The sequence below is a fragment of the Sorex araneus genome, chromosome 5 (assembly GCF_027595985.1).
Source record: "Sorex araneus isolate mSorAra2 chromosome 5, mSorAra2.pri, whole genome shotgun sequence".
NCBI lineage: Eukaryota > Metazoa > Chordata > Mammalia > Eulipotyphla > Soricidae > Sorex > Sorex araneus.
The window spans coordinates 104,122,871-104,149,216 of NC_073306.1; the positions used below are offsets into that span (position 1 = coordinate 104,122,871).

A 26,346-nucleotide genomic window follows, 5' to 3' on the forward strand; every position below is an offset into this window, starting at 1 on the left:
AAGGTAGTTTAGTTCGAGAAGGGATCACCAAGCAAATGGTGTTAGGAGGATCGGTTTGGGATGGGAGACACACCCTGAAAGCAGAATAGACTGAACATGATGGCCATTTAATGCCTCTATTGAAAACCACAATATCCAAAAGGAGAGAGAGAGCAAAAGGGAATGTCCTGCCACAGAGGCGGGGTGGGGGTGGTGGGAGGGATGCTGGGACCATTGGTGGTGGAAAATGGGCACTGGTGGAGGGATGGATACTCCACCATTGTATGACTGAAATGCAAGCATGGAAGTTTATAAGTCTGTAACTGTACCTCACGGTGATTCACTAATAAAAAAAAGGTTTGTTTTTTTTTTTTTTTAAAAAAGAAGTTATTCAGAATCATACTGAGAAACTTAGGATCAGGAGACCAACATTAATTTTTTATTTTCTGTGTGACTGGGCCCTACTTCAGAATTTTGCTTCATTTTTGGGGGGTAAATTATATACCTAGAAATAATAGATAAGGGCTAGAGAGATACTATAGCAGATAAGCAAGAGATAATACAGCCTTGCATGCAACATGTGCCTGAACCCCACCAGGAGTGATCACTGAGTAGAGTCAGGAGAAAGTCCTGAAAACCACTAGGTGTACCCCCAAAACCAAAACAAAAACCAAAACCAAAAGATATGTATAGTGAAAGAGATATTTCTTTAGACAATAGATTTTTGCCCCATATTACTCTTGTGCATACACAAATATGTAAATTTGGTGAAAGAAATTGGTTAAGGTTTACCAGAACACTGTAACTATCATGACAGCCATTCAGCTGACAGCAATTGTGAGATCACTTTATCTCAAAGATGATAAAATAGAAAAAATTACAACTGTAAGCACCCACACACTTACTGCACTAGTCAGATAGTGAACAATTCTCCCACTGTTGTAACCCTTTGTGTATACCTCTGTTATGCCTGTATGTACCTTCCCAGGACATGTGTGAATCACCCACCACAACCATCTTAACACCCACTGAAAAACGTGGTGGTGATTCAGGCATGACCACGCCAGCTTTTTGTCCTGGGCTCTTGCTTGCTACTCTTGACATCCTGCATTAATTGGTCTTAACAAGTGGTTACTGCCAGGCACTCACAATGCCATTATCATTGCTGCTCCCCCTGTTGATTGCCTCTGTAGGCCCTGTAGATTGTGTGAATTAAGAGATCACGTTAGTGCTAAAACAGAGCAGGTACAGCAGGCATCCAGACACCCCCGATCTTCAGAGGGTGGGTTGTACTGATAGCTAGGGATTGTGACAAGGTTCCTGGTGCCTACCTAACCTCAATTCCCTCCTTCTTGGACCTTTTGTGGTGAGTGGAGAGGAAAATCAGAGACTGAGAACACAAAGCCAAACACTAGAGGGTCAGCTCCCTTCTTTTCCTGAAGTGGGGTCTTAAGGTCATAAATCTAATCTTCCTCTTTACTGCATCTCTTTCAAATCCCCTTCATGTTTTTCTTGAAGTAGTGTAGAACTAGTGAAACCACTTAAAAAAAAAAAAGGTCTGGGAATCAATTCCCTCACTTTATTTATTTATTTATTTATTGTTTTTTGCACCACACCCACTGATGCTCAGGGATTACTTTTGGCTCTGCCTCAGGAATCGCTTCTGGCAGTGCTCCAGGGCTCATATAGGATGCTAGGGATGGAGCCAAGGTCAGTCATGTGCCCACTATACCATCTCTCAGGTCCCAAGGGAAAACAGTTTCACAACATCTCTGATGAAAGAGATGTCCTATCTCTTTGTTATTTTGTATATTTATCATTGCACTTTTTCCCCTGTGTTTTTTGGGCAACACTCTGTGGGTGTCCAAGGGGCTACTCCCCCCATGGTGCTAAGGGGAGAGAAGCAGGGCCTCCTGCTTATCATAGTCATCTGACGCAAACTCGCGAACCGGACCACAAATTAGACTTGGCGATTTACCATCTAAGTAATTAAAAAAAAAAAAGTCTGCTGAAGGGGAGAGCGCATTTAATCCGACTTGTTTATTTCCTTGGGGGTGGGGGTGGGGTGGCTTGTTTATTTCCTTGGGGTGGGGGAAGGGCGCCGTCCAGAATCCGGTTCGGCTAGCTCCAGTTTTCCTTTTTGCAAACATCCCAGCAGGTCCGAGAAGGAAGGTGGGGCTGGGCGAGCAAGCCAGGGTGAGCTTCAGGGAGCGCCTCTGGCAGAGGCGAGGCAGGGGGAGAGGCCCCGGCAGGAGCCCGCCGTCCTTCTCCAGTCTCCCAGGCGGGCGGGTCCGCTGCTCCCCGGGGTCACGGGAGCCCCGAGGGCGGCCCCGACGCCCAGGCCGCGGGGGAGCTTCGCGCGCACGCCGGCGGCAGGTCGCGGGGCGCCGGGTCTTCCCCGGCCCCGCCCCGCGCCCGTCCCACCTGGAAGCCGCCGCGTGTGACGTCATGACGCGTGCGCAGCCGCGGCGCGGCGCCCGAGGAGGAAGTGGTGTGGTTGTTGCTCTCGGCGCGCCCGCCGCTGCTTCCCGGGGCGCTGAGACGGGCCGCCGTGAGCCCCGGCGCCGCGCTCCTGCAGCCCGTCAGCTCCATGTGCCCCGGCGCCGCCGCGCCCCTTCCGGAGGCCTGCCCCGGGGTCTATGGAAGTGATGGAAGGACCCCTCAACCTGGTGAGTGGCCCACCGCGGGCGGGCGTCCGCCGCCGGACGGCTTTGCCTGCGGAGTCGCCGCGCGTCTTCCGCGCGCCGCCGGGCCCGTCCGGGGCCCGGGACGAGTGGGGCGGGGGTGGGCCGAAACAGTCGGGGGGTCGCGGGGCGGGGGTGGCGCGCCTGGGCCGGCGTGGGCCCCCGCCAGGGCTCGGGGCTGCTTGCTGCAGACTGCGACTCCGGAGCAGCCCCCCGAGCCCCCCCGCACCCCCAGTTGCAGAGCCGCGGGCGAGGGGCGCCCTCCGGCCGGGGTGGAGGAAGTGCCTCCCCGCGCCACGTCGCCACCTTCCGCCCGGGGGCAGCGAGCCGGGGTGTCACGCCCGGAGGCCGGGCCGGGGTCCGGACCCCGTCGCCCTTCGCCCCCTTCCCTCGCTCCCGCGCCGGCGCCGTCGAGGCGAAGTCTCCCTTTCTCCCCGAAGTTCCGGGCGCGCGGGGGACCCGCGGCTCCCCCTCTCTTTCCGCGCCCGTTCGCGGCCCGCGGGGGAAAACTTGGGCTTCAGGCGTTGCAGCGACGGAGCGGCGCGCCCGTTAGGTGTCGAGGCCTTTCGGGGCGGGGGGGGACACCCGTGCAGAAGCAGAGACGCGCCCGCCGGAGCGCTTCCACCGGGAGACCCCCCTGGTGGGGGGGGCGGAGGTCAGACGACCGAGAGGCCTTGGACGTTCTTTCTTGTTTTTAATTCGGGGGCGGGGGCCAGCCCACGGCCCGGCTCCGCTTCCCCAGCCGCCCAGGCGGGAACTTGGAGGAAGGGGGCTCGCACGGGTTGTTGCAGCTCCGTGGTGTTGGGGGGCGGGATGGCAAGGAGGGGGCTGGCTGCGGAAGAAAGTCGGCTGCACCCTTAGCCTCTCGGCTTGGAACTCGGGCCGCCGGTGCGGTTCGGAAGCGTCCGGGCAGGGTTCATGAAACCGGTCCACTTGGAAGCGGGAGAGCCTGGGTCCGGAGGGAGCTTCAGCAGCCGGACGACTTCGTTTTGAATTCTGCTGTTGGCACCGAATAGCTGCGTGACCTTGGGCCACTCTTGCGTGCCCGTCGGTGTGGTTGCGGGTGGGTGGGAGGATGGAAGGAGTAAAGTGAGTGGATCCCCAGGGGTGCAGCTGGACGCAGTATTGGAACACAAGCCGGGGTTCACCCCAGGTACGGCAAAGAAAAGTCATTGGATGTAAAAAGTATTATTAGTATCTAAACGATACTGGTAGTATCTGTTCTATATAGCACGGTGTAGGAGTTCATTTGAAACAAGCCATGCACCTTTAATTTGGGTTCGGGGGTAGGGGTGAGACTTGGGCCATGCCTTTCGGTGCTAGGGGCCGGGTAAGGGTGGGAGTGGGGGGCAACTACTTCCAGTGAGGTGGTGCCAGGGATAATACTGGGGCCTCTGGCATCTAAAACCTGTACACTAGCTCTTGGGTCTCTCTTTCTGGCACCTTCATTAATTTCAAGTCTCACTTGTGAAATGAAGGTTTGGACTTGATTGAGTCCGAAAAGATTCTAGAACCTAAAACTGTGATTCCTAAATGATTGGCTATAGGTTAGTTGCTCTGATTAGTCCCCTGTCCCATCTTCCTCTGTCCCTGTAACGAATGTTCCCCTTCCCCCAGTTTATCAGTTAAACCCTGCCCTCATTGGAAAGAGTTGGTTACACTGAAGAATTAAACTAAATCTGTGTATTTTTTAAAAATATGGAAACTGGGATTTTCTTGTTTTTGCTTTTTTTGGGGGATCACACACGGCGATGCACAAGGGTCACTCCTGGCTCTGCACTCATTAATTACCCCTGGGAGTGCTCAGGGTACCATATGGGATGCTGGGAATCGAACCCGGGTCGCCGCGTGCAAGGCAAATGCCCTACCCGTTGTGCTGTCACTCCAGCTCCCAGGATTTTCTTGTTTTTAAGAGATATTTAAGAGATAGAGCTTGCAGATAAAACATGACAATACTGAAACTTCACAGGGCTGTTTTTGAGAATAATTAGAAGTTTACTCTGCGCTTCAAAGTTCAAGTGTCCTTGCAAAATAACCATGGGATCAATTGCAGTTAGCTTCACTTTGACAATCAGTGTAACCCTGCCAAATACCCCACTACTCTGAGTGGCGCAGGAAGAAAATTCAGATCTAGGGAACTGCATTACAGCAGAAACACCAGTTTAGGAAAAAATTGCTTAAAAAGTGCAGTACCAGTTGAGAGAATTTTGAAGTCTTGTGAAGATGAAGCAGTGAAGCATAAATCCATTATCTTGTCATGAGATTTAGGCGGGCAAGTATCAGAAATTTGGCATATTGAGTTAAGTCATTTTAGATGGGAAGAATTGTCTTCTGGCCTAGAATATAACTATGGGCCAGACATTAACATTTACTTGAACAATTTAGTTTGTTTTCACTCAGTTTTAGGAGAGTGGGTTTTTTAGTAAAAGACTATATCTTCTATGGTTGTCCAGCTTTACCATTCAACCACACCCCTCACAAGCGTTTCCTAGTGACGTTTATGGTTAGTATAAGATCATTGTACTTTGTTTCTAGAACTAAATCATATCTTTAGAATATCTTTAAAATTTCCAAAGAACTGCATGCCAGTTTTACAGATAAATAAGCAAAGGCTAGAGAAATTACTTAGATTAGTGACTCGGGATCACCACGGTTAATGGGTATTTAGATGGCGTGAGGAGGCTTGGGGCCACACCAGGCAGTACTCAGGGCTTACTTATGGTAGACTCCGGGACCACATGGGGTGTCAGGGAGTGAAACCTGGGTTGGCTGTGAGCAGGGCTAGAGCCTTATCCACTGTACTATCCCTCCAGCCCTAGATTTTTTTTTTTTTGTCTTATGGGCCATATCCAGCTGCTCTGGGCTTTCTCCGGGGCTCCGCTCATGGATCGTTTCTGGTGGTGCTGGGAGCCATATGTGGTGCTGGGGATCAAACTCTGGGTTGGCCTTGTGCAAGGCAAGTGCCTTACCCATTGTACTGCCTTGCCATTCCCATTCCGATACCATTTTTCAGCAGTGTTTCTACTTTAATATACTCATTTTATTTCAATGAAATGAGACATTTCATTAGTAATGTTTATTACCTATATAGAACTCTAGGCTTCCCGTCAGCATTTTGTGCTTTTGCTCTATTTCACATTTTTTCAAATGTTGCTTTTGGGGCCAGAGAGATGGTACAGTGGGTAGGGTGTTTGCTTAGCATGCGGCCAACCTGGGTTCAGTTCCAAGCACCATGTATGGACCCCCATCTCTCCAAGAATGATCCTGAGCACAGAACCAGGAGTAAGCCCTTGGCACTGCCAGGTGTGTCTCAAAAACAAACTAAAAAATCGTTATGCAAGGGAGTCTAACAAGATTTGCTGGGATCTAATAGGACTACCGTTGGCAGTGCCAGATTGAGACCAGGCTGTGCTGGTAAATCAGCCTGACAATTTTCAAGGTAAATCTGTTCTCAAAGTAGGCTGAGCTTACTGAAAACACTTCAGAGGAAGGTGGTAGAACAATAAGCACTATCCAATAATTGCTAGTGCTGAACTTGGCATCAGGCACTTTACATGTATTATTTATTTTGTTTTGTTAGCTGTAAGAGCTCTCCCATTTTAGGGGTGAAGATAGTGGTGTCGGTGAAGATAGGGGTATAGATTAAGTGGTGATAGTTGGATCTGAAAGCAAGATTCTAAATATTGAACTCATGGACCCTTATTAGCAACAGACTTTAGCAGTAAAGCCATTGCCAGGCTCCTACTGTGTGATTTAAATTTATTTTTTTTAATATCTTTATTTTATCGGATCACCTTGAGAAATACATTTACAAAATTGTCATGATTGGGGTTCAGTCATACAATGTTCCACACCTGTCCCTTCACCAGTGTATATTTCCTACCACCAATGTCCCCCCCAGCCACCCTCCCCACCCTTATCTGCCTATATGTTTAGTTAAAAAAATGCAATTTAGGGTCTGAGAGAGAGAGAGAGTACAGTGTTTAAAGTCCTTTCATGTGGTGGGCCCCTGTTAGATCCCTCACATCATGTTCCTCTGAGCCCTTCTGGCGCACAGCTTAGAGCACAGTCCTTACAATCCCCACCTACCTTGAAATATTTTGATGTGAACTCCAGTTCTTTTATTGTCTTACTGATTTGTGGGGGGTGTTCATTCCTGGCATGTCGCTTATTTTTATTGTCTTTTGCTGATTTCATTTCACAGCACACTAATTTTATTTTTTGTTTTTTTGGACCACACCCAGTTGTGCTCATGATTTTTTCCAGGCTCTACAATTAGGGATCACTCCTGGTGGACTCAGGAAGTCATATGGGTTGTCAGGGATCGAACCCAGGTCAGCACAGTACTTAATCACCCCTCAAGCTATGATTTGAATTTAGGCAGGCAAGCTCTAAGAGATTTTGCCCTTGCTGAGTGTCTAAGAACATAGGAACTGTGCATATGCATACATACCTACATACACACATGTGTATATATATATATACATTTATATACGTGTATATATACACGTGTGTGTATGTGTAGTTTTGGGGTAACACTCAGCTGTATTTGGGGCTTATTCCTGGCTTTGTACTCAAGGATCACTACTTCTAGGCTTGGGGCTGTAGGAGGTGCTGGGATCTAGTTTCTGTTTCTTAAAATGTGTCTGTGAAGCAGAAGCTCCATGATCTGTTTTCTTTTTTTTTTTTGCTTTTTGGGTCACACCCAGCAATGCTCAGGGATTACTCCTGGCTTTGCACTCAGGAATTGCTCCTGGCAGTGCTTGGGGGACCATATGGGATGCCGGGGATCGAACCCGGGTCGGCCGCGTGCAAGGCAAACGCCCTACCCGCTGTGCTATCGCTCCGGCCCCAATGATCTGTTTTCTTGCTATAATCACTTGCTTCTTTGAATTACATTTATTCAGCCTCCTATTTAAACTCCATGCTCCAACACAACTGGGAGCCAAGTGGTTCATGCACCTAATCTTTTTTTTTTTTTAAATTTTATTGAATCACCATGTGGAGGGTTACATAGTTCTCAGGATTATGTCAGTTATACAATACTCAAACACCCTTCCCTTCACCCGTGCCCATATTCCATCACCAACCACCCCATTATACCTCCCGCCCCCTCCCATCCCCCCCAGTCCCCGCCCTTGTAAGTGATGTTTCACTTTGTTTACGCTTTATCTTGGTTACAGTCCATGTTTCAACACATAACTCACTATTGTTGATAGGGTTTCCCCCCAAAAAAGAGAAGACAGTCCCACTGTCAAGGAAGCATTTGATGGCTCTCCATTGCTGAGAATGTAGAGATATTAAGTCCCGCTGTTTGTTACATAACTTTTCTATTTTTTTCCCCCCTCGTCCCGTGCCACCGAGATCACGCCTGTTTAGTAATCACCACGCTGCCTGACAAAGGGAAAACAAACCAAAAAAGATGGTTATTTCCCGTCATCAGCCGGTGTGGGGCTCTGGCTTAGTTGATAGTCTGGTAGAATGTCTGCAAGCAGTTTCTGGAACCAAAAGTAATACGCTGGTATCGGCCCCGGCTCGAGATTCCACCAGCGTCCCGCTGTTCCAAGTACATAATAATTTATTCCCTTGTATCCCATTCCCACGCCACCAGGTCCGTGTCAGCTTAATGGACATCATACTATGGTTAACGCCACGCCGCGTTTCTTCCCGAGAAAGAAGGATATTTCTTCTCAGCCGGCGTGGGGATATGGCTTAGTTCAGTCTATAGAGATGGCTACCACTTTGGTAGCCTTCAATATTTCAGCACAAGATTTACTATTCTTGTTAGGATTTCCCACCAAAGTCCGACCCGTTAAAAGGGAACCATTTCATATTGGTGATGATTAAATGACAATAGGTTGCGCGGCCATGGCAGCGGCCTCGCGGCTTTGAATTTCTGTATAAAGTCCAGGGAAAGTACAGCCAGAAATTACACGTCGCTACAAACTTTAACCCTATTATGGTCCCCCCAAAGTCCAACCCATTACAAAGGAACCATTTCATATTGCTGATGATTAGATGACATTAGGCTGCCGCGGCCACGCGGTTTTGGGTTTCTATATAAAGTCCAGGGAAAATTCTGCCTAAAATTCTATCCGTACAATCTTTTACCCTTCAACAGAAAACTCAGTACTATTGTTTGGAGTTTCCCCCCACGTTAAGCCCTGCCAAAAAGGAACATTTACACGTTGCTGACAATCAAGAGATATTAGGTCGCGCAGCTGCTATTGCAGCCGCACGGTTTTGGATTTCTATATGAAGTCCAAGGAAAATTCTTTTGGTAATTGCATCACTCGCCGGCAGCGCCTGGGCCAGAAGCTCCGAGCACACAGTTTGGAGGCATTTTGGGGGCGCTGCTCGTGTCCAAAGTGGTTCAGTTGCCTCCGGGGTCGATCTCGCGCAGGGCCGGAAAGGCTATTTTCAGGTTTTAAAAAAGGACGCGCGGGCCGCATAAGCTCGGATGTGTCCCAGTCCCGAATCCTGGAGCCGTGTTAGTTGCTGTGCATTGTCGCCAGGGCTCCATCTGGAGAAGGTGTGCTGGTGGCACCTCCTCCTTCCGGCCCCCCGGTGTTGCTGGCCCCAATTCGGGTCCGGAGCATTTTCCGGGCCGCGCTGCTCACCAGAATGCCTGCCTCCATACACCTAATCTTAACCTTTACAATTCTAACACCACACGACCATGTTTGCACCCACCTTCTTCCCTGGAATATATATATTCCTCACACGCCCCCCACTCCCAACTTGTTTATTTTTTTAAGTAGGGTGTCTGATCACTGGTACCATAAGACCTAAAGGAGGCCTGTGTTTTTAAATGGATTGTAACTCATGTATTGACAGTATGATCAGAGATTGGACCTCTCCTGGGGAGGTTTTAGAGGAGCAGGAAAGCCTTGAGGTCCTGTTCTTACATTTGAGAATTTTTGTTCTTAGGTGTTCTGAAAATTTAATCTGTTATTGTGGAGCATGGTGTGTAAATAGGAGACTTTATAAATGTAATTCAAAGAAGCAAGTGATTATAGTAGGGAAACAGATCATGGAGACAGTGTTTTGAGTAAAGTAAACCTAGAGAGCATCTCATTTCTGTTTCTAAAGGTGTGTCCGTGAAGCAGCAGTTTCAGCTTCTTTCCAGTTAGAATATCAAATTGAACAGAATTTGATTCTGTTCAAACAGAATACTGATTGAGCCTGCAGTTTAAGCAAAGCTCCAGGTGATTTATACCCTCATTTAAAACTTGATAACAAATTTGATCCATTCCACTAATTTTACCAGTGAGGAAAATAACTCTGCAAGGATAAATAATTTGGTTTAGTGGGACAGCAGGATTTGAGACTAGAGTCACAGTTTCTCTTTTTGGGGGTGGATCTTGCACACCTGTCAGTGTGGGGCTCAGGCTCAGGGAACCGTAAGGAGTTCCGGGGATTGAACCCATGTTGGACACATGCAAAGCTAATGCTCCATCTGCTGTACCATCTTAGACCCCCATTTTATGAGAGCTTGGGTCTGCACTGTGCGCTAACCTAGTATTTTTTGAGCCAGGATTTCCCAAGTGTTTTCTCTGAAGACCTGAGATTCTCTAGGTGGCTGATGGTTTAGTGTGACGTCGAGGATGTGGTGCTGCTTGGGGCTTGCCGCTGGAGATTACCTAGACTATTCTAGGGGTGCTCAGGGTCCTCCAGGGGTGTATCTAGTGATGCTTTGGGCATCATTACACCTTAATCATTTTTCTCTCACCTGCTAGGCATGTACCATAACTACTTTTCTATCTTTGGCTCTGTGCCACCCATAGTTGTAAGGTACTTTGCATCTCTAGATTTGTCCCACCCATGTGGGACTTCTTTCAAAATTTAGAAAGGTAAAGGCATTTGTAGATTTATTCGTATCATTCATCCCCTTCCTTTAAATCTTTGATTGTTTTGCTTAACATATTGTCAGAGGTTCATATAGTATCAGAACACAATCGTTAGACAAATGTTGATCATAACTGGTTGTATATGAACTTTCTTCACATGAATTTTTTTTTCTTAAAAGACCTGTCATTTTTGTGCACTAGATGATTTTCTTGTGTTTAGAACATATGTGTTGACTTATCCAGGATTCTATGATTAAATTCATTTTAAGTGCACCCACCATTTGTTGTTACTCAGTATTATTTTCAGGAATTAATTGAGACTTAGAGAAGATGTGTTTAATTGCTATTTGAACAGTAAGAAGAAACAATTGAAAAGGATATCTTTAAAATTTTTTATATAGAAATAGAAGGAAAACATGAGCATCCTACATTAGTGAAAGTACCACTTTCTGCTTTTGTTTCTAACATATTTTATACTGAGTATGATTTGCAAACAGGACAGGTCAACATTATTTCTAATTTTGATTGTAAAAGGGAGATATCAGTGCATTTTGTATGACACATTTTGTATAACATTGAAGATAAATCACTTATGATAGTAATAGCAGTGTGTACATATTCATCTTCCATTGTCTCAAGGACCCTTCATTCTCTAAAAAATCCTTACATCACAGCTCTGTTGACCTTATTTCAGGGTTGTTTCTTTTGCAGATTGTCTAATCTCTTTATTTCTTTATACTCCACACATGAGCAGGATCATCTGTTTTTGTTTTTTTGTTTTTGACTCACTTCACTTAGTATAACAACCTAAATTCCATCCACATTGTAACAAGTTTTTTTTGTGGGGCATGGGGAGGGGGTGTGTGGAAGGCTGTCTTTGGACCATAGCCAATGGTGTTCAGGAGCTCTGTGCTTCAGGGAACCATATGAGCTGGTGGGGATTGAACCTGAATCATCTGCATGCAAGTGCAGGCACCTTAACATCTGTTGCTGTCTTTCCTAATCTGTCCTTTCATAGCTGAGTAGTTTTCCTTAGTGTATATTGGACCATTCATGTGTGAACATGGGAGTTTGCAGATCTTGACTGTTGTGAATAATGCAGCAAACATAGCGTATATTTGTTCTTTCAAATGAATGTTTTTGTATTTTTGTTTGTTTTGGAGCCACACATGGCTCAGGGGTTACTCCTGGCTCTGCACTCAGGGGCCTTTTCTGTTGGTGCTTGGGGGACCACATGGGATCCTGGGGATCAAACAGGTTGGCTGCATGCATGGCATGTGCCATCTCTCTGGCCCCTAGTTTTGTATTCCTGGGGTAGATGCCCACGAGTGGAATTGTGGGATGATATGTAAGCTCCTTTGAGGAATCTCCAAACTGTTTTCCAAAGAGGTTGGACCAAACAACAAACAATAGTCCCACCAGCAATGAGTAAGTTGTTTTCCACCCCTGCCCTGCTAGCACTTGTTTCTCTACTGTTTGTTTTGGGGCCACACTTCTGTCTTTGCACTTGGGGTCACTCCTGGCCAAGGATGGGGGCATGGTAGGAGGGGGGATATGTACAGTGGGATGGACGGATGGCTGGACAGATAGATGGATGGACCATAGGGCCTCTATATGGGATGACTGAGATCAGCCCAGGTCCAGGTGCTCTTCCTGCTGCACTATTACCTTATTTCTTTATTTCTGTACTTTTTGTTAGACCGCTTAAGATTATTCTGAGGTGATAATCTCCTTGTTTTGATTTACGTCTTCCTCATAATTTGTGATGGCAAACACGTTTTCATATACCTGTTATATTTGAGGAAATTTGTGTTTATCTACTCTTCCGATTTTTTGCATGAGTTTGTTGTTTGGAGTGCTTGTCACATGGTTAGGCTACAGCAGCGGGCAGAGCTCTCTTTACTGGTTCACTCTTAAGGTCTATTCGTATTGAAGGTACGTTATAAGAGGGCATCCACCAGTAAAGTTATTAGAATTTTGCAGGATAGAGAATTTGGCTGGTAATTTTCATGTCGAGAATTTTTTTTTTTCCTTTTTGGGTCACACCTGGCGATGCACAGGGGTTACTCCTGTCTCTACACTCAGGAATCACTCCTGGCGGTGTTCAGGGGACCATATGGGCTGCTGGGAATCGAACCTGGGTTGGCCGCGTGCAAGGCAAGCGCCCTACCAGCTGTGCTATTGCTCCAGCCCCCTCATGTTCGAGAATTTTGAATGTCATTGCTTGTGGAATTTCTTTAGGGAAGTTTGAAAGTCTGGTGATCAGCACCTTTATCTGTTACCTGCTCCTTATCTTTCCCATTCATCTTGTTTTACATTAATGATAGACCATTTAAATAACCGAGTGTTTTGTTTTGTTTTTGTTTCCAGGCCACATCCAGTGTTACTCCAGGGGGTGACCTCAGAGTCACTCCCCTTGGTGCTTGGGACCATGAGGGTGCTGAGGAGTGAACTGACACATCCTACATTCAGTTCAAGCACCTCTTAACCTCTCTTGTATTATCTCTCTGGCCCCTTTATATCCTGAAAATTAATTTCTATATAAAGATCCCGCTTCTGTATCTGTTTTATCCCTGTTTTTTGAATTGTTTTTCTGTGATATATAACTCACTTTTCTGAGTTGTTGACTTTGAGTTTCTTCATTATAATTACTTTGAATTCTTGTTATGATACATGTTTTTGAGATTGGTTTCTGGGGTTCTTTGCGGTGCCATGTTAGTGTGAGTTCTTAGATCACTAGTACTATATTTTCTGTTTGCTCATTAGGCTATTTTTAAGATTATCCTGAATTTGCTATGATATCTGGATAAGCAGTTTAGAACTGAGCTTACCTTCCACATTTCCAGCAAGTGGTGTTTTGGTGTTTTTTAAATTATTATTATTACTTTTCTTTTTCTTTTTGGGTCACACTCGGCAATGCTCAGAGGTTACTCCTGGCTCATGCACCAAGGAATTACTCCTAGTGGTGTTCAGGGGACCATATGGGATGCTGGGAATTGAATCTGGATTGGCTGCATGCAAGGCAAATGCCTCCCACTGTGCTATCACTCCAGCCCCTATTAATATATTTTTAAAAGTTATTGCTGGTTGCTGCTCTAGGTGATATGGGGGGTGGTGGAGAGGAGGGGCTGCTGTGTACAGGGGTAGCAAAAGGTGCTTGGGAGTTGTTCCAGCAGTGCTGGAAGGAACTGTGCTGCTCCAGGGATTCAGCCTAGAGCTTTTGCAGGTCAAGTGTGCAGTCCAGCCTTTGAAGTTATCCTCCTAGCATGCTGCTTATATGTTTTTTCTTTTATTCAAGTTTTGGGGTCATACCTAGTAATGCTCAGGGGCTACTTCTGGATCTGCACTCAGAAATCACACTTGGCAGTGTTCAGGGGACCATATAGGATACTGGGGATTGAACCTGGTCACCTCACGCAAGGCAAGTGCCCTTCCCACTGGACTATGCTCTGGACCCAAAGTTTATATATTTTTTATTTATTTATTTATTTATTTATTTATTTTTTAAATTTTTATTAAATCACCATGTGGAAAGTTACAGAGTTCTCAGGTTTATATGTCAGTTATACAATATTCAAACACCCATCCCTTCACCAGTGCCCATATTCCACCACCAGAAACCCCAGTATACCCCCCGCCCCCACCCCCTACCCCCTACTGTATAACTAATGAATTTCACTTCATTTTTTCTTTGCCTTGATTACATTCCATAATTCAACACAAAACTCACTATAGTTGACATAACTCTCTCTCTCTCTCTCTCTCTCTCTTTTTTTTTCTTTTTCCTTTTCCCTTTTTTTTTTTTCTTTTCCCCCCTCATCCCCCTTCCTGCGCCTCATAGTATGGTGTACGCCACGCCGCGTCAGCCAGCATGGGGCTTTTGCTTAGTTCACAGTCCAGAGGTGGCTGCTACATTAAAAACCTTCAATATTTCAACAAAAACTTACTGTTATTATTTGGAGTTTCCCCCCCAAGTCAGACCTGTTCAAATGGAACCGTTTCACATTGCTGACAATTATAAATGTTAAGTTGCGCGGACGCTGCCTTTGGATTTCTGTATAAAGTCCAGGGAAAATTCTGCCAGAAATTACATAGCCCAGCTCACAGTCCCAGTGCATTGCTGTAAGAAGTCTCTGAATTCAAAGTCTTTAGGCACAGAGGGTCCGATTCGCGCTCAGCGGCTCCGGATTTATCTGGGCCGATGGCGTGCCGGTTACGCCCCCTTCCCATGAGTTCCTGGGAGCCCCCAAAGTAAAATCTGAATACCTGTGGGTTTGGAGTCACAGAAGATGGCGCCTGCCACATGGGTGCCGCCAGCCTGCCGCTTTCCATGCAGGAAGACAGGGTGGGGAGGAAAAAAAATCCACCCCCTGGCAGCACAGAGTTGTAGCCCAGTTTGGTGTCCCAGTGCATCGCTATCGGATGCTGCGCTGGATGTCCGAATGTGTTACATCTTTGGAATCAAAAATCTTTAGGCGCAGAGGGTCTGATTCGCGCTCAGCGGCTCCAGGTTTATCTGGGCCGAGGGCCAAAGTTTCTATTTTTAATTAAAAGTTACAAAGTCGGGGCTGGAGAGATAGCACAGCGGGTAGGGCGTTTGCCTTGCACGCGGCCGACCCGGGTTCAAATCCCAGCATCCCATATGGTCCCCTGAGCACGGCCAGGGGTAATTCCTGAGTTCAGAGCCAGGAGTAACCACTGTGCATCGCCAGGTGTGACCCAAAAAGCAAAAAAAAAAAAAAAAAAAAAAAAAAAAAGTTACATAGTCATGAAAATTTACAAAATAATTTGTTGAAAGGTTGTTGAAAATTGAGAAAATACTGCATTCTTTGTAACTCTTGGTTAATCTTTGAAGACTTGAAAATTGAGGCACTAAAAGTGCCTGATGTTAACTTTGAATAGCTTATTAGTAAAGTTTTGAGATATTGTCAGTCATTTCAGATTCTGTGATTCAATACCCATTAGGTGCCCCAGTTGTAGTGTCTTAATGGTTTGGGTTGTTGGGGTGGGAGGCTGCCAGGCAGTACTTAGGGGGCCTTTCCTGGTGATACTCAGACATAAACTTGGCCAACTAGGGTTTTGGTTCAGTACTAGAGCCTATGAACTTAAGTGTTGGGAGTGTGTGTGTTTGGGAGTATGGGACAGGGTTTGGGGGATGGTTCCAGGATCACACTTGGCATTGCTCTGGAACCAGTAATCCAGGTTGGACATGCATTATTAACCCCGTGCTATTTTCCCTGCTCCAGAACTTTAATGGTTTGGTTTGTGACCAAAAAACAGCCTTATTTTGAGGCAAGGGGGTGGTAGGGTAGGGCATTTGTTTTATACACACACACACACACACACACACCCCCCAGCTTTGTCTTAAAGCTTTTTCAGAGCCAAGGATGTAGCCTAGTAAAGCATATATTTGGGTGTATATGAAGACTGGATTCAGTTCCCAGCACTAAAATGAAATTTATTAATTTTTGCGGGGAGGGGCATACCCGGTGGTGCTCAGGGCTTCTGGCTTTGCTCAAGGATCACTCCGGCTGGGCTTGGGACGGAACCTGAGTGCAGGGGACCAAACCTGAGTTGGCCATGAGCAAGGCTTACTTGCTGTACTGTCTCTCTGGCCCCCAACATAGATATTTAGGTTTGTTTTTATGATCATGCTTGTTTACTGTCTTACTGTCTTATTTAGAGGAACTATGGAATGCTTGTTTTCTAGGCTCATCAACAGAGCAGACAGGCAGATCGTCTATTAGCTGCAGGGAAATACGAAGAAGCTATTTCTTGTCATAAAAAGGCTGCTGGTGAGTATTCCTTTAAAGAAATTCCACGTCAAACTGGAAAGCATTTCTTTATCCAGTATTTCTCAATACATTTTAGAATGAAAGTCACACTAATAATGATGAGGGTCAGACTAATACTGATATGCTACCTTATGTTCGTAAGGATGAAACTGTTAATCTACTGGAAAAATCAACTTGAATTTATTTTTCCAAGTGAGTTTGTATTTCCCAGTTTCTCCCAATCTTGTCTTTCTAAACCAAGGATATTATATTGCTATGTTTATAATTGATTTTTGGATATAGCTTTCTGAGACTGAGGATCCCTTAATAGTCAGAACAGTGCCTGAATTGTAAAGTACTTAGCCATTTTAGGTTCATTGGAAAGAATTCTAGCCACTTCATTTTTACTGAGTTGCTTTCTAAAATGCTAAACTGCCAGGTTGGTTTAAACTGTTCCTGTGGTCTTACTTTAGCTTTTCTTCTGAGTATTTTATCTGTAACCGAGATGTATAGATTCTGTAGTATTATATTGATAATAGTTTTCTTTTTAATTTTACTGTGACTAATAAAATTGTTCACAATAGTTTCAGTGTTCAGAACCATCATCAGTGTCAGCTTCCTTTCACCAGTATTCCCAGCTTCCATTCTCCTCTCTGGTAATAGTTTTCTTTCAAGAATGCAAAATACAGGATTGTTGGCTTTTTATGTCAGAAAAAAAGTTCTAAATGATTAATTTTTCATTGACGTATGGCTTTTCATAGTTAGGGCTGAACGCATAGTAGGGACTCTAGAGAGCTTTCTTTTTCTTTTCAGTTTTTGGTTCACACTGGTATTACTCAGGAGTTACTCCTGGCTCTACACTCAGGGGTCTCTTCGGTGGTCTTAGGGGATCAAATGATGGGGAGGTGGTGGGGATCAAATCCAGGTCATCTGTGTGCAAGATAAGTCTTTTACCTGCTGTTCCATTGCTTTGGCCCCAGCACCCATTTCCTGAATAAATTGAGAGAGTAAGTTACTCAGGAAAGAGCTGCCTACATTTGGCAGGAGGCACAGAAGAGGAGGTATCTCTTTTTCCACGTTGTATTTGGAGCAGGAAAAGTTCAAGAAGTCATACACCTCCAAAGGTTGGGCATCGTGAGAGAAAAGTCTCTTGGGTTGGGGCTAAAGAGATAATATAGTGGTTTGCACATGGCCAACCCTCATTTGATTCCCACCTCATATAGTTCCCTTATCCCCTCTAGGAGTTAGAGCAGAGCCAACAGTAAGTCCTGGTGTGCCAGGTGTGACCCAGAAACTGAAAGCAGCAGAGGTTTAATTGGGGAAAATTATTCTAACCATTGGTTGCTCAGAATGAACACGTCAAAAAACGTGCAGACCTCGAGTTACAGTATTTGTATTTGGTTGCGAACGACTTGGGTTGTCTCATGAAAATGAGATAAAAATGATTTAGAGTAGATCTCTCTTTATTGTGATGACGAGTATCTTGCTGCATATATGCATTTGCATTAAGCTTGCACTGTTTGAATCTAAATAGTGAAGATTTTGTTTCTTTTCATTTGCTTTTAATACCAACTGTAGATACTGTTTTTGTTGTTTTGTTGTTGTTTGTTTTGAGGACAATCCTGTGGTGCTTCAGGGTTACTCTTGGCTCTGCACTAGGGGCTCACTCCTGGCATTGTTATATGGGGGCTGGGGAGAGGTCATAATATGGGATGTTGAATTGAACCCAGCTCAGCTGCGTGCAAGGCAAACGCCTCCCACTGTACTATATTCTCCAGCCCAAGGTACTGGTTTTAAAGTTAGATTTTATAAATACAAATTTCAGTATCTTTGAATTCTTCATACTTTGGGAACTCACTGCCCTCTTCTGCGTGTTGTAGCTTTAAGTTCTATAAAGGGAGGTGTCCAGTTTTAAAAAATCATTCCAGGGGCTGGAGTGATAGCACAGCGGGTAGGGCGTTTGCCTTGCACGCGGCCGACCTGGGTTCAAATCCCAGCATCCCCTATGGTCCCCTGCGTACCGCCAGGGGTGATTCCTGAGTGCAGAGCCAGAAGTGACCCCAGTGCATCGCGGGGTGTGACCCAGAAAGCAAAAAAAAAAAAAATCATTCCATTTGCTAAGAAAATGAATATAATAGGCAAACACAATGCAAGGGATGGATATGTAGATAATTCAGACTATTCAGGGCCTGAGCAGCATTATCTTCTCATGTCCTCAGTCCACATTGACCTGGATGGCCAGTTGGCTGAATATTGCTGAGTTGTTCTCAGGACACCTTAGTACTGCTTGGGAGGTACCAAAAGAACAAAGCAAGGAAAGACAAGCAACCATGGAAATTATGGGCCAGACACAGAATTCAAAGGACTGGAGTGTGTGCTTTGTATGCTCAGCTCTCGGTTCTGCCCCTGGCACCACATTTTCTTCTATGTACTGCCAGCAAAACAGACTTGGGAATAATTGGGATCAGGATGTAGAGAGCATACAAAGAGTGCATACCTTTGCATATGTGTGGAGGATCTTGGTTCAGCCCCTGGCATGTAAAAAAAAAGAAAAGAGCAATTTGAGGCTGGAGTCGTAGTATAGGGGGTAAGGGTGTTTGCTTTGCATGTGACTGACCCAGGTTAAATCCCAAATTTCAATCCCACATGGTCCTCTGAGCACTGCTAGGAGTAATTTCTGAGTGCAGAACCAGAAGTAATCCCTGAGTATCACCAGGTATGGCCCCAAAACAAAATAAAAAGAAATGAGTGATCTATTAGATCCTTGTTATATATACCAATCTTACTAAAAAATGACCTATAGAGGTACATTACACAAAATCTAATTTGACTAAGGAAATATGTAGAAAGATAAAATGGGGATGAACAGGGATTAAAGTTGACAAAAAGCACCATGAGTTCTTACAAACTTCCTAGAACTTAGCTTTAAGCTTTCCAATAGCTGAAGTATGATAACTATGGATATTTTTCAGTAACTGTTTAAGTTAGAGTAATTAATTTGATTACTCAGAAAATAATTCTGGTGTCAGGAAGAAGTCTGTTAAGTTATCAGTCACTTATTCTCTTTATAAATGATGTATTGCTCTATACAGCTTAAAATATGTCAATAGTATATTATAGCTAAGAAACAGTTCAATAAAATTAGTTCTCTGCTCGGGCTTGAATGATAGTATAGTGGCTAGGGCATTTGCCTTGCACACAGCTAACCCAGTTTTGATCCCCAGACCCCAAATGGTCCGTTTAGCCTACCAGGAATGATGTCTGGCTGCAGAGCCATGAGTCAGCCCTGAGCACAGGTAGATGTGGTCCTAAAACAAAAAGTAGTTCTTGACAAATGATGTAGTCCAGGTAGTCATGCATGTAAAGTCACATGAAATAATAAATCCCTTGGTATTTTTACCAACATAATAATAAGGTATTTTGTTTGCCTTTGGTTTTTGGTCCACACCCAGAAGGCTCGGGAGTGGTGCCTGACTCCGCACTCAGAAGTTACTGATGCTGCTCAGGGACCGTGTGTGATGCTGGGAGTTGGGCCTGAGTCAGCAGCGAGTGAGGCCTCTCCATACCGGCTTTCTAGTTGCTCCAGCCCCAATGAGTAATAATCCATTTTTTTCTAATTAGGCTACTGTTTATTAATTATAAAATCTTTTGTTTGTGAATCTGGATCAAATATGGAGACCTGATAGAAACATCCACTCCTGGATATATTAAATATATCCTGGCTAAAATCTGTAGAAGTTTTGAAGGATGAAACCTTCAGGGAAGGAATAGGAAGTAACTTTATTTGATTGCCTTTAACATCAGTTTTGGGAAAGTTCAGAATCTTCTGTAAATATGTTGACTGTTTCTTTTCAGGAACAGAATAACTGTAGCAGAATTGCTTATAAGATGAGTTCTCTTTGTCATATGAGTATGAAAAACTCTTTGACCTGTTAGTTACATAAATTATGTTACTTATTTATGTGCCTGCTTTTTTTTTTTTTTAACCAGCATATCTTTCTGAAGCCATGAAGCTGACACAGTCTGAGCAGGTGAGACACTTTCTTAATGTCTGTGGAGAATTAAATTGTATATAAAATAAAAAAAAATGTCCTTCTCAACACTAATAAAAAAATACAGCAGGCCCTCAATTTGTCATTTGTTATGACAATGTTAATGAGGCAAAAATTTTCTCCTGCCGAGATCTTGTCTCGGTAGGAGAAAATTTACACCTTAGGCTTACTGTTGTGTCTAAGCTGTCCCAGTTCAGGTGAGTGTGGTGTTTGTGTCCTTTGATAAGACCCTTCTTGCTGTAAAAACCTTGTATGCCAAGATACTCTCTATCCTGGTTGCTGGAGTAAGTGGGTAGGAAAATGAATGGATACCAATACCAAATACTGGATTAAAAAAGTTTTTTTTGGTTTAATTTAAAAGAAAATTTAAATAAATTTTTTGGTTTTCCAAGTAGTGCTAGAGTGCAGGACCATGCAGTAGCAGGAATCGAACCGAAGGTATTAGCATCCCAGGCCCGTGTTCTCCAGCTCCTTGAGCTCTCTCTCCAACCCCACAAATTATTGTTTAATATCAGAAGTATTTGGGGTCTTTCGTTTATTCAGGTCATTATAGTTTTTGGGTCCTATCTGGTGATACTTAGGGTTTACTCCTGGCATTACTCCTTGGAGGTGCTTGAAGGACTATATAGGATGCTAGAAATCTAACCTGGTCAGCTGAACACAAGGCAAGCACCCTCCTTGCTATGCTATCTCTCCAGCCCTGGGTCTTTTATTTTAAAATTGCTTTTGTGACTAGAAACCTGCCACAAGAACTCTTATCTATTGTATCAATTGGGCTATGGTTTTAAGCTTTCATTATATATTGTTTTAAGCTGCAGGTTTTTTTTTTTTTTCTTTTTGGGTCACACCCGGCAATGCACAGGGGTTACTACTGGCTTTACACTCAGGAATTACTCCTGGTGGTGCTTGGGATGCTGGGAATCGAACCCGGGTTGGCCGCGTGCAAGGCAAATGCCCTACCTGCTGTGCTATCACTCCAGCCCCCTTTAAGCTGCAGTTTTTGAGAACCTGTGATATTAAGTGAAGATGTGCTGTATGAAATGGGGAAGAGGTACAGAGGTTAAGGTTCATGACTGACCCTCCAGCACTTGATCCCCAGCACTGTGTTTGGTCTCTCAGCACTGCCAGTAGTGACCCTTGAACACAGCTGGAAGTAGGCCGTGAGTACTGCTGGGTATTACAACAACAACAAAAAAGTAGTAATAAATAATAATAAAAGGGAGAGAGCAGAGTTCTTCAGAAAGGAGACTATTTTTAAAGAAAGAACTACTGTTGATAGCTTGCAGAATTTTTTTTCCCCCTTTTTGGGGTCACACCAGCGATGCTCTGGAGTTAGTCCTGGCTCTGCACTCAGGGATTACTCCATGCGGTCCCCTAGTGGGGGAACCATATGGAATGCCGGGGAGTGAACCTGGGTCAGCTAGTTACGAGGCAAACGCCCTGCCCACTGTACTATTGCTCCGGCCCTAGAGTCTTTTTCTAGTGATCATGATCTCAGATTTCTAAGTGTTCTGTGGAAACTGCACTGAGGGTCCTGCTGGGCACATTGGCTCACACTAAACAAGCAGACTGGGTCAAGAGGAAGCCGGTTGTACTTTCCTTTTTTCCTTATTTGAATCTAAATGGTTTCCCACCTTAATGGCTCCCCAATTTTCCCAAGTGTCTAAAAAATTCTTTTTTTTTAAAAAAATTTTTTTTTTATTGAATCACCAAGTGGAGGGTTACATAGTTCTCAGGATTATATCAGTTCTACAATACTCAAACACCCTTCCCTTCACCAGTGCCCATCTTCCATCACCAACCCCCCCAGTATATCTGCCGCCCCCTCCCACCTCCCCAGTCCCCACCCTTGTACGTGATATGTTTCACTTCGTTTATACTTTATCTCGATTACATTCCATGTTTCAACACACAACTCACTACCGTTGCTGGGGTTTCCCCCCAAAAAGAAAAAGACAGTCCTATTGCCAAGGAAGCATTTGATAGTTCTCCCTTGCTAAGAATATAGAGATATTAAGTCCCGCTGTTTGTTACATAACTTTTCTTTTTCCCCCTTGCCCCACGCCACCGAGTTCACGCCTGTTTAGTAATCGCCACGCTATCTGACAAAGGGGGAAAAAAAAAAACCGAAGAGGATGGTTATTTCCCGTTATCAGCCGGCGTGGGGCTCTGGCTTAGTTGATAGTCTAGTAGAGTGTCTGCAAGCAGTTTCTGGAACCAAAGGTCTTGCGCTGGTATCGGCTCTGGCTCGAGATTCCACCAGCGTCCCGCTGTTCCATGTACATAATTTTTCCCCTTATATCCCATTCCCACGCCACCAGGTCTGTTTGCTTAATGGACATCACACTATGTTTGACACCACGCCGAGTTTCTTCCCGAGAAAGAAGGATATTTCTTCTCAGCCGGCGTGGGGATATAGCTTAGTTCAGTCTAGAGAGATGGCTTCCACTTTGATTGCCTTCAGTATTTCAGCAACAGACTTACTATTCTTGTTAGGATCTCCCACAAAAGTCCGACCCATTAAAAAGGAACCATTACATATTGCTGATACTAAGATGACATTAGGTCGCCCGGCTGCTGCCGCGGCCACGTGGTTTTGGGTTTCTGTATAAAGTCCAGGGAAAGTACAACCAGAAATAACATCACTATAAACTTTTACCCTTTTATGGTGTTCGTAAGATGGAGAAACCTAGAGAGAGGTTCGGCGTCTCCATTTTGCACTCAGAAAGCCGTGGACCCTGCGCTGTGCTCGGGAGGAAGGGATTGAGAGAGAGAGGTTAAAAGAATTGGAAAATTCCCGGTTTCCACTCTCGCAGCCCGCCGTGGGGTCTCCGATCCCGTGCCGGAATTAGTTCAGTGGGCTGCTTGGAGTCCAAGGGCGCACTTTTGGGTTCTTCCATCATGCTCGATCCACAGCACGGCCCAAAGGAACGCACAGTGGGGGAGGTGGGTTTAAGTATCTATCTGCGGTGGGCGGGGGTCACCGCCCCCGCCCTCCTGGGGTCTCCCAAGCGCGCATCCTGTTTCAGCTGGCTCGGCGTCTCCATTTTGCACTCAGAAAGCTGAGGACCCTGCGCTGTGCTCGGGAGGAAGGGATTGAGAGAGAGAGAGGTTAAAAGAATTGGGGATGATTAGATGACATTAGGTCGCGGTTTTGGGTTTCTGTATAAAGTCCAGGGAAAATTCTGCCTGAAATTCTGTCACTACAATCTTTTACCCTTTTATGGTGCTCATAAGATGGGAAAACCTAGAGAAATACCGGGCCCCCGCACGGGGGCCTGGCGGAAACGCTCAAATCACATACTGCAGGTTGCTGGCGGGCTGCTGGTGTCCAAAGCAGCTCCCTTGTCTTCCTCCGTCATACTGGGGCTGCGGGCGCGGCAAAGTGGAAGTGTCTAAAAAATTCTGCTACTTAATTTTCACCCAGTGACTTTAAATGATCTTGGAACTAGAGAGATAATCCAGTGGCTAGGGAGTTGCCTTGCATGCAGAGCCAGCTTGGGTTTGATCCTTGGCACCTCAGATGGTCCTCTGAGCCCAGCAAGGAGCAAGTAGGTATCAGTGCATGTTCCTTTGGTTATAGAGTTGCTAATATTAGCCACCTAGTACAGATGTGTATTATATATCTAAATACTTTCTTAACCATTTTGTTGTTTGGGGCAAAACCCAGGGCTGTGAGTTACTGGAGATTGAACCTTGGTCTCCCACATTAAAGCATTTGCTCAGCCTGTGAAATTATCTCTCCAGCCCAGGAAAATTTTTTAGCTAGCTGAAAAATTATAAAGACAGGTTTTGTGATCTTTCAGCTGAGTGCAAATGGCAGTGCAGAAGGCAAAGACACATCCAAGAAAAGCCTGAGCCTGTTGATTGGGAGTATTGAGATGGAGACTCCTGATTTTCCGACTGGTGTTTTGTTTACAAATGAGAATGTTATCTAGGAAAAAAAAGTTTTTAAGTGCCTACCATAGAGGCAGACTGGCGGGGAGGAGGGCAAGAGGGAAGCTAGGGACATTTGTGGTGGGAAACGTACACTGGTGAGGGGAGGTGATGGAACATTGTATGACTGAAAGCCAGTCATCAACAACTTTGTAACTGGACTGTTGGTGATTCAATAAAAAAAAAACAAACCTTTTTTTAAAAAAAAGTTTCGGATATTTTTGGAGGGTTTCTTGAATTGGAAACAGTATATAAAATTGAAGTTGTTGGGTTGCCTAGAAAGATTTGAAATGTTAAATGTACCTTTCCTCCTCTGTAACAGGCTCATTTGTCACTGGAACTGCAAAGGGATAGTCATCTGAAGCAGCTGCTCCTTATCCAGGAGCGGTGGAAGAGGGCAAAGCGGGAGGAAAGGTTGAAAGCCCAGCAGAGCACAGACAAGGAAGCAGGTGCCCAACTCCAGGTAGCTCTCAAACCTGCTGCGGAGGATGTGGACAGCCAGAGTTCCCTTCTTTTCCAGAACAGCCCTTCTACCGAGAAACGCCTTCCTGAAATTCAGGGGGTCTTCGACAGGGATCCAGACACACTGCTGTTTTTACTGCAGCAGAAGAATGAGCCGACGGAGCCTTGCATTGGAAGTAAAGCTCCAAAAGATGATAAAACAATAATAGAAGAGCAGGCCACCAAAATTGCAGATTTGAAGAGGCATGTGGAATTCCTTGTGGCTGAGAACGAAAGATTAAAGAAAGAAAACAAACAGCTAAGGGCTGAAAAGGCCAGACTTCTAAAAAGTCCGATAGAAAAGGAGTTAGAGGTAGATGCTGATTTTGTAGAAAAGTCAGAGCTGTGGAGCTTGCCACCACATTCTGAAACTGCTACAGCCTCCTCAACCTGGCAGAAGTTTGCAGCAAACACGGGGAAAGCCAAGGACATTCCAATCCCCAATCTTCCTCCCTTGGATTTTCCATCTCCAGAACTTCCCATTATGGAGCTATCTGAGGATATTCTTAAAGGATTTATGAATAATTATGACGAAAGGCCATAGAAGATGTGAGAAGATGAATAATACGGAAGTACAGATTATCCAGAGGAGGGGGGAAAGGGAAGACCACATGCAAGGGTAATCCCAGAGATGCTTCATCACCTGGAGTACTGTGGAAAGAGGCTTTGCCAGGAGTTGGAAAGCAGTCACTGTGAAATAAGTTGCGTATCTGATTTGCCGACTCCAGCTAATGATTCCAGACTTGGCAACACTAAACTCTTGGAGGTTCACTTTCTCCTGATACAAACCAATGGCTACCTGGAATAATTTTTCAAGCAACAATTATTTTTTCTTATATTCAGGGTTAAAAATGTATAAAAGTATGTTATGTGTAATTAATCTGTAATGCCATAAATGATAATGCAAAACCTAAAAAAACATGGTGGCTCTTGCAGCTGCCTTGTATTTGAAACATGCTTTCTATCATGCATTGTTGACTGTAAGCATTTTGTTATGCACATTTTGTTTGTTTAATGAGGTGTGTAAGATGCCTTTCTAGATGAAACTGTGTGCCACACTTTGCACTACTCATAACATAATGATAACCTCAAGACTATCAGGAGAAATATTTAAATTTCCATTTTATGAAGAAAGGAACCAAATTATTAGTTATGCTTTTTAAAAAATTACCAGTTTACATAATTAATCAGGGTGCATTTTAAGTTCTAACTTTTTTGTTTATTGTATACTGCATCATTTGAAAATACCAAGGAAAGAATCCTTTTGTTTTTAATGATGCATGAGTGGAAGTAATGCTAGTTGGCAGTATTTGATTGTAAGAAATCAATAAAATAATTGTGTTTTATACCATTGTTGAATGTGAGTAGTAGTTTAAAAAGCAAGTTTTGTGTGGATTCTGTGTTTGGAGTACTTGAATTTGAATAATTTTGGTCATATGATTATTTTGACCAAATTCTATTAAAAATTTCTTCAGTGTTTTGTAGTCAGTTTCCCTACAGCCAGGGTGAAAGAAACAGAAGTTCTGAGAGTTAAATGTGTTCCCAACTATTAATCTAGCTCATGGAAAGT

At 44.6% G+C, this 26,346-nt stretch overlaps 1 protein-coding gene across 2 annotated transcripts; it reads left to right on the plus strand.

Annotated features, from left to right (window-relative positions):
- Nucleotides 1-2,435: 2,435 nt before the first annotated feature.
- Nucleotides 2,436-26,124, plus strand: NRBF2 (nuclear receptor binding factor 2). Of its 2 annotated transcripts, XM_004617086.3 has the most exons (4): nt 2,436-2,648; nt 16,224-16,308; nt 20,278-20,318; nt 24,598-26,124. In XM_004617086.3, exons 1-4 carry the CDS (start codon nt 2,619-2,621, stop codon nt 25,318-25,320), a joined length of 879 nt encoding a protein of 292 aa, XP_004617143.1. In that variant the 5' UTR covers nt 2,436-2,618; the 3' UTR covers nt 25,321-26,124. The 2 variants fall into 2 exon arrangements, with proteins under 2 accessions (XP_004617143.1, XP_012790090.1); XM_012934636.2 differs by lacking the exon at nt 16,224-16,308.
- Nucleotides 26,125-26,346: the final 222 nt, after the last annotated feature.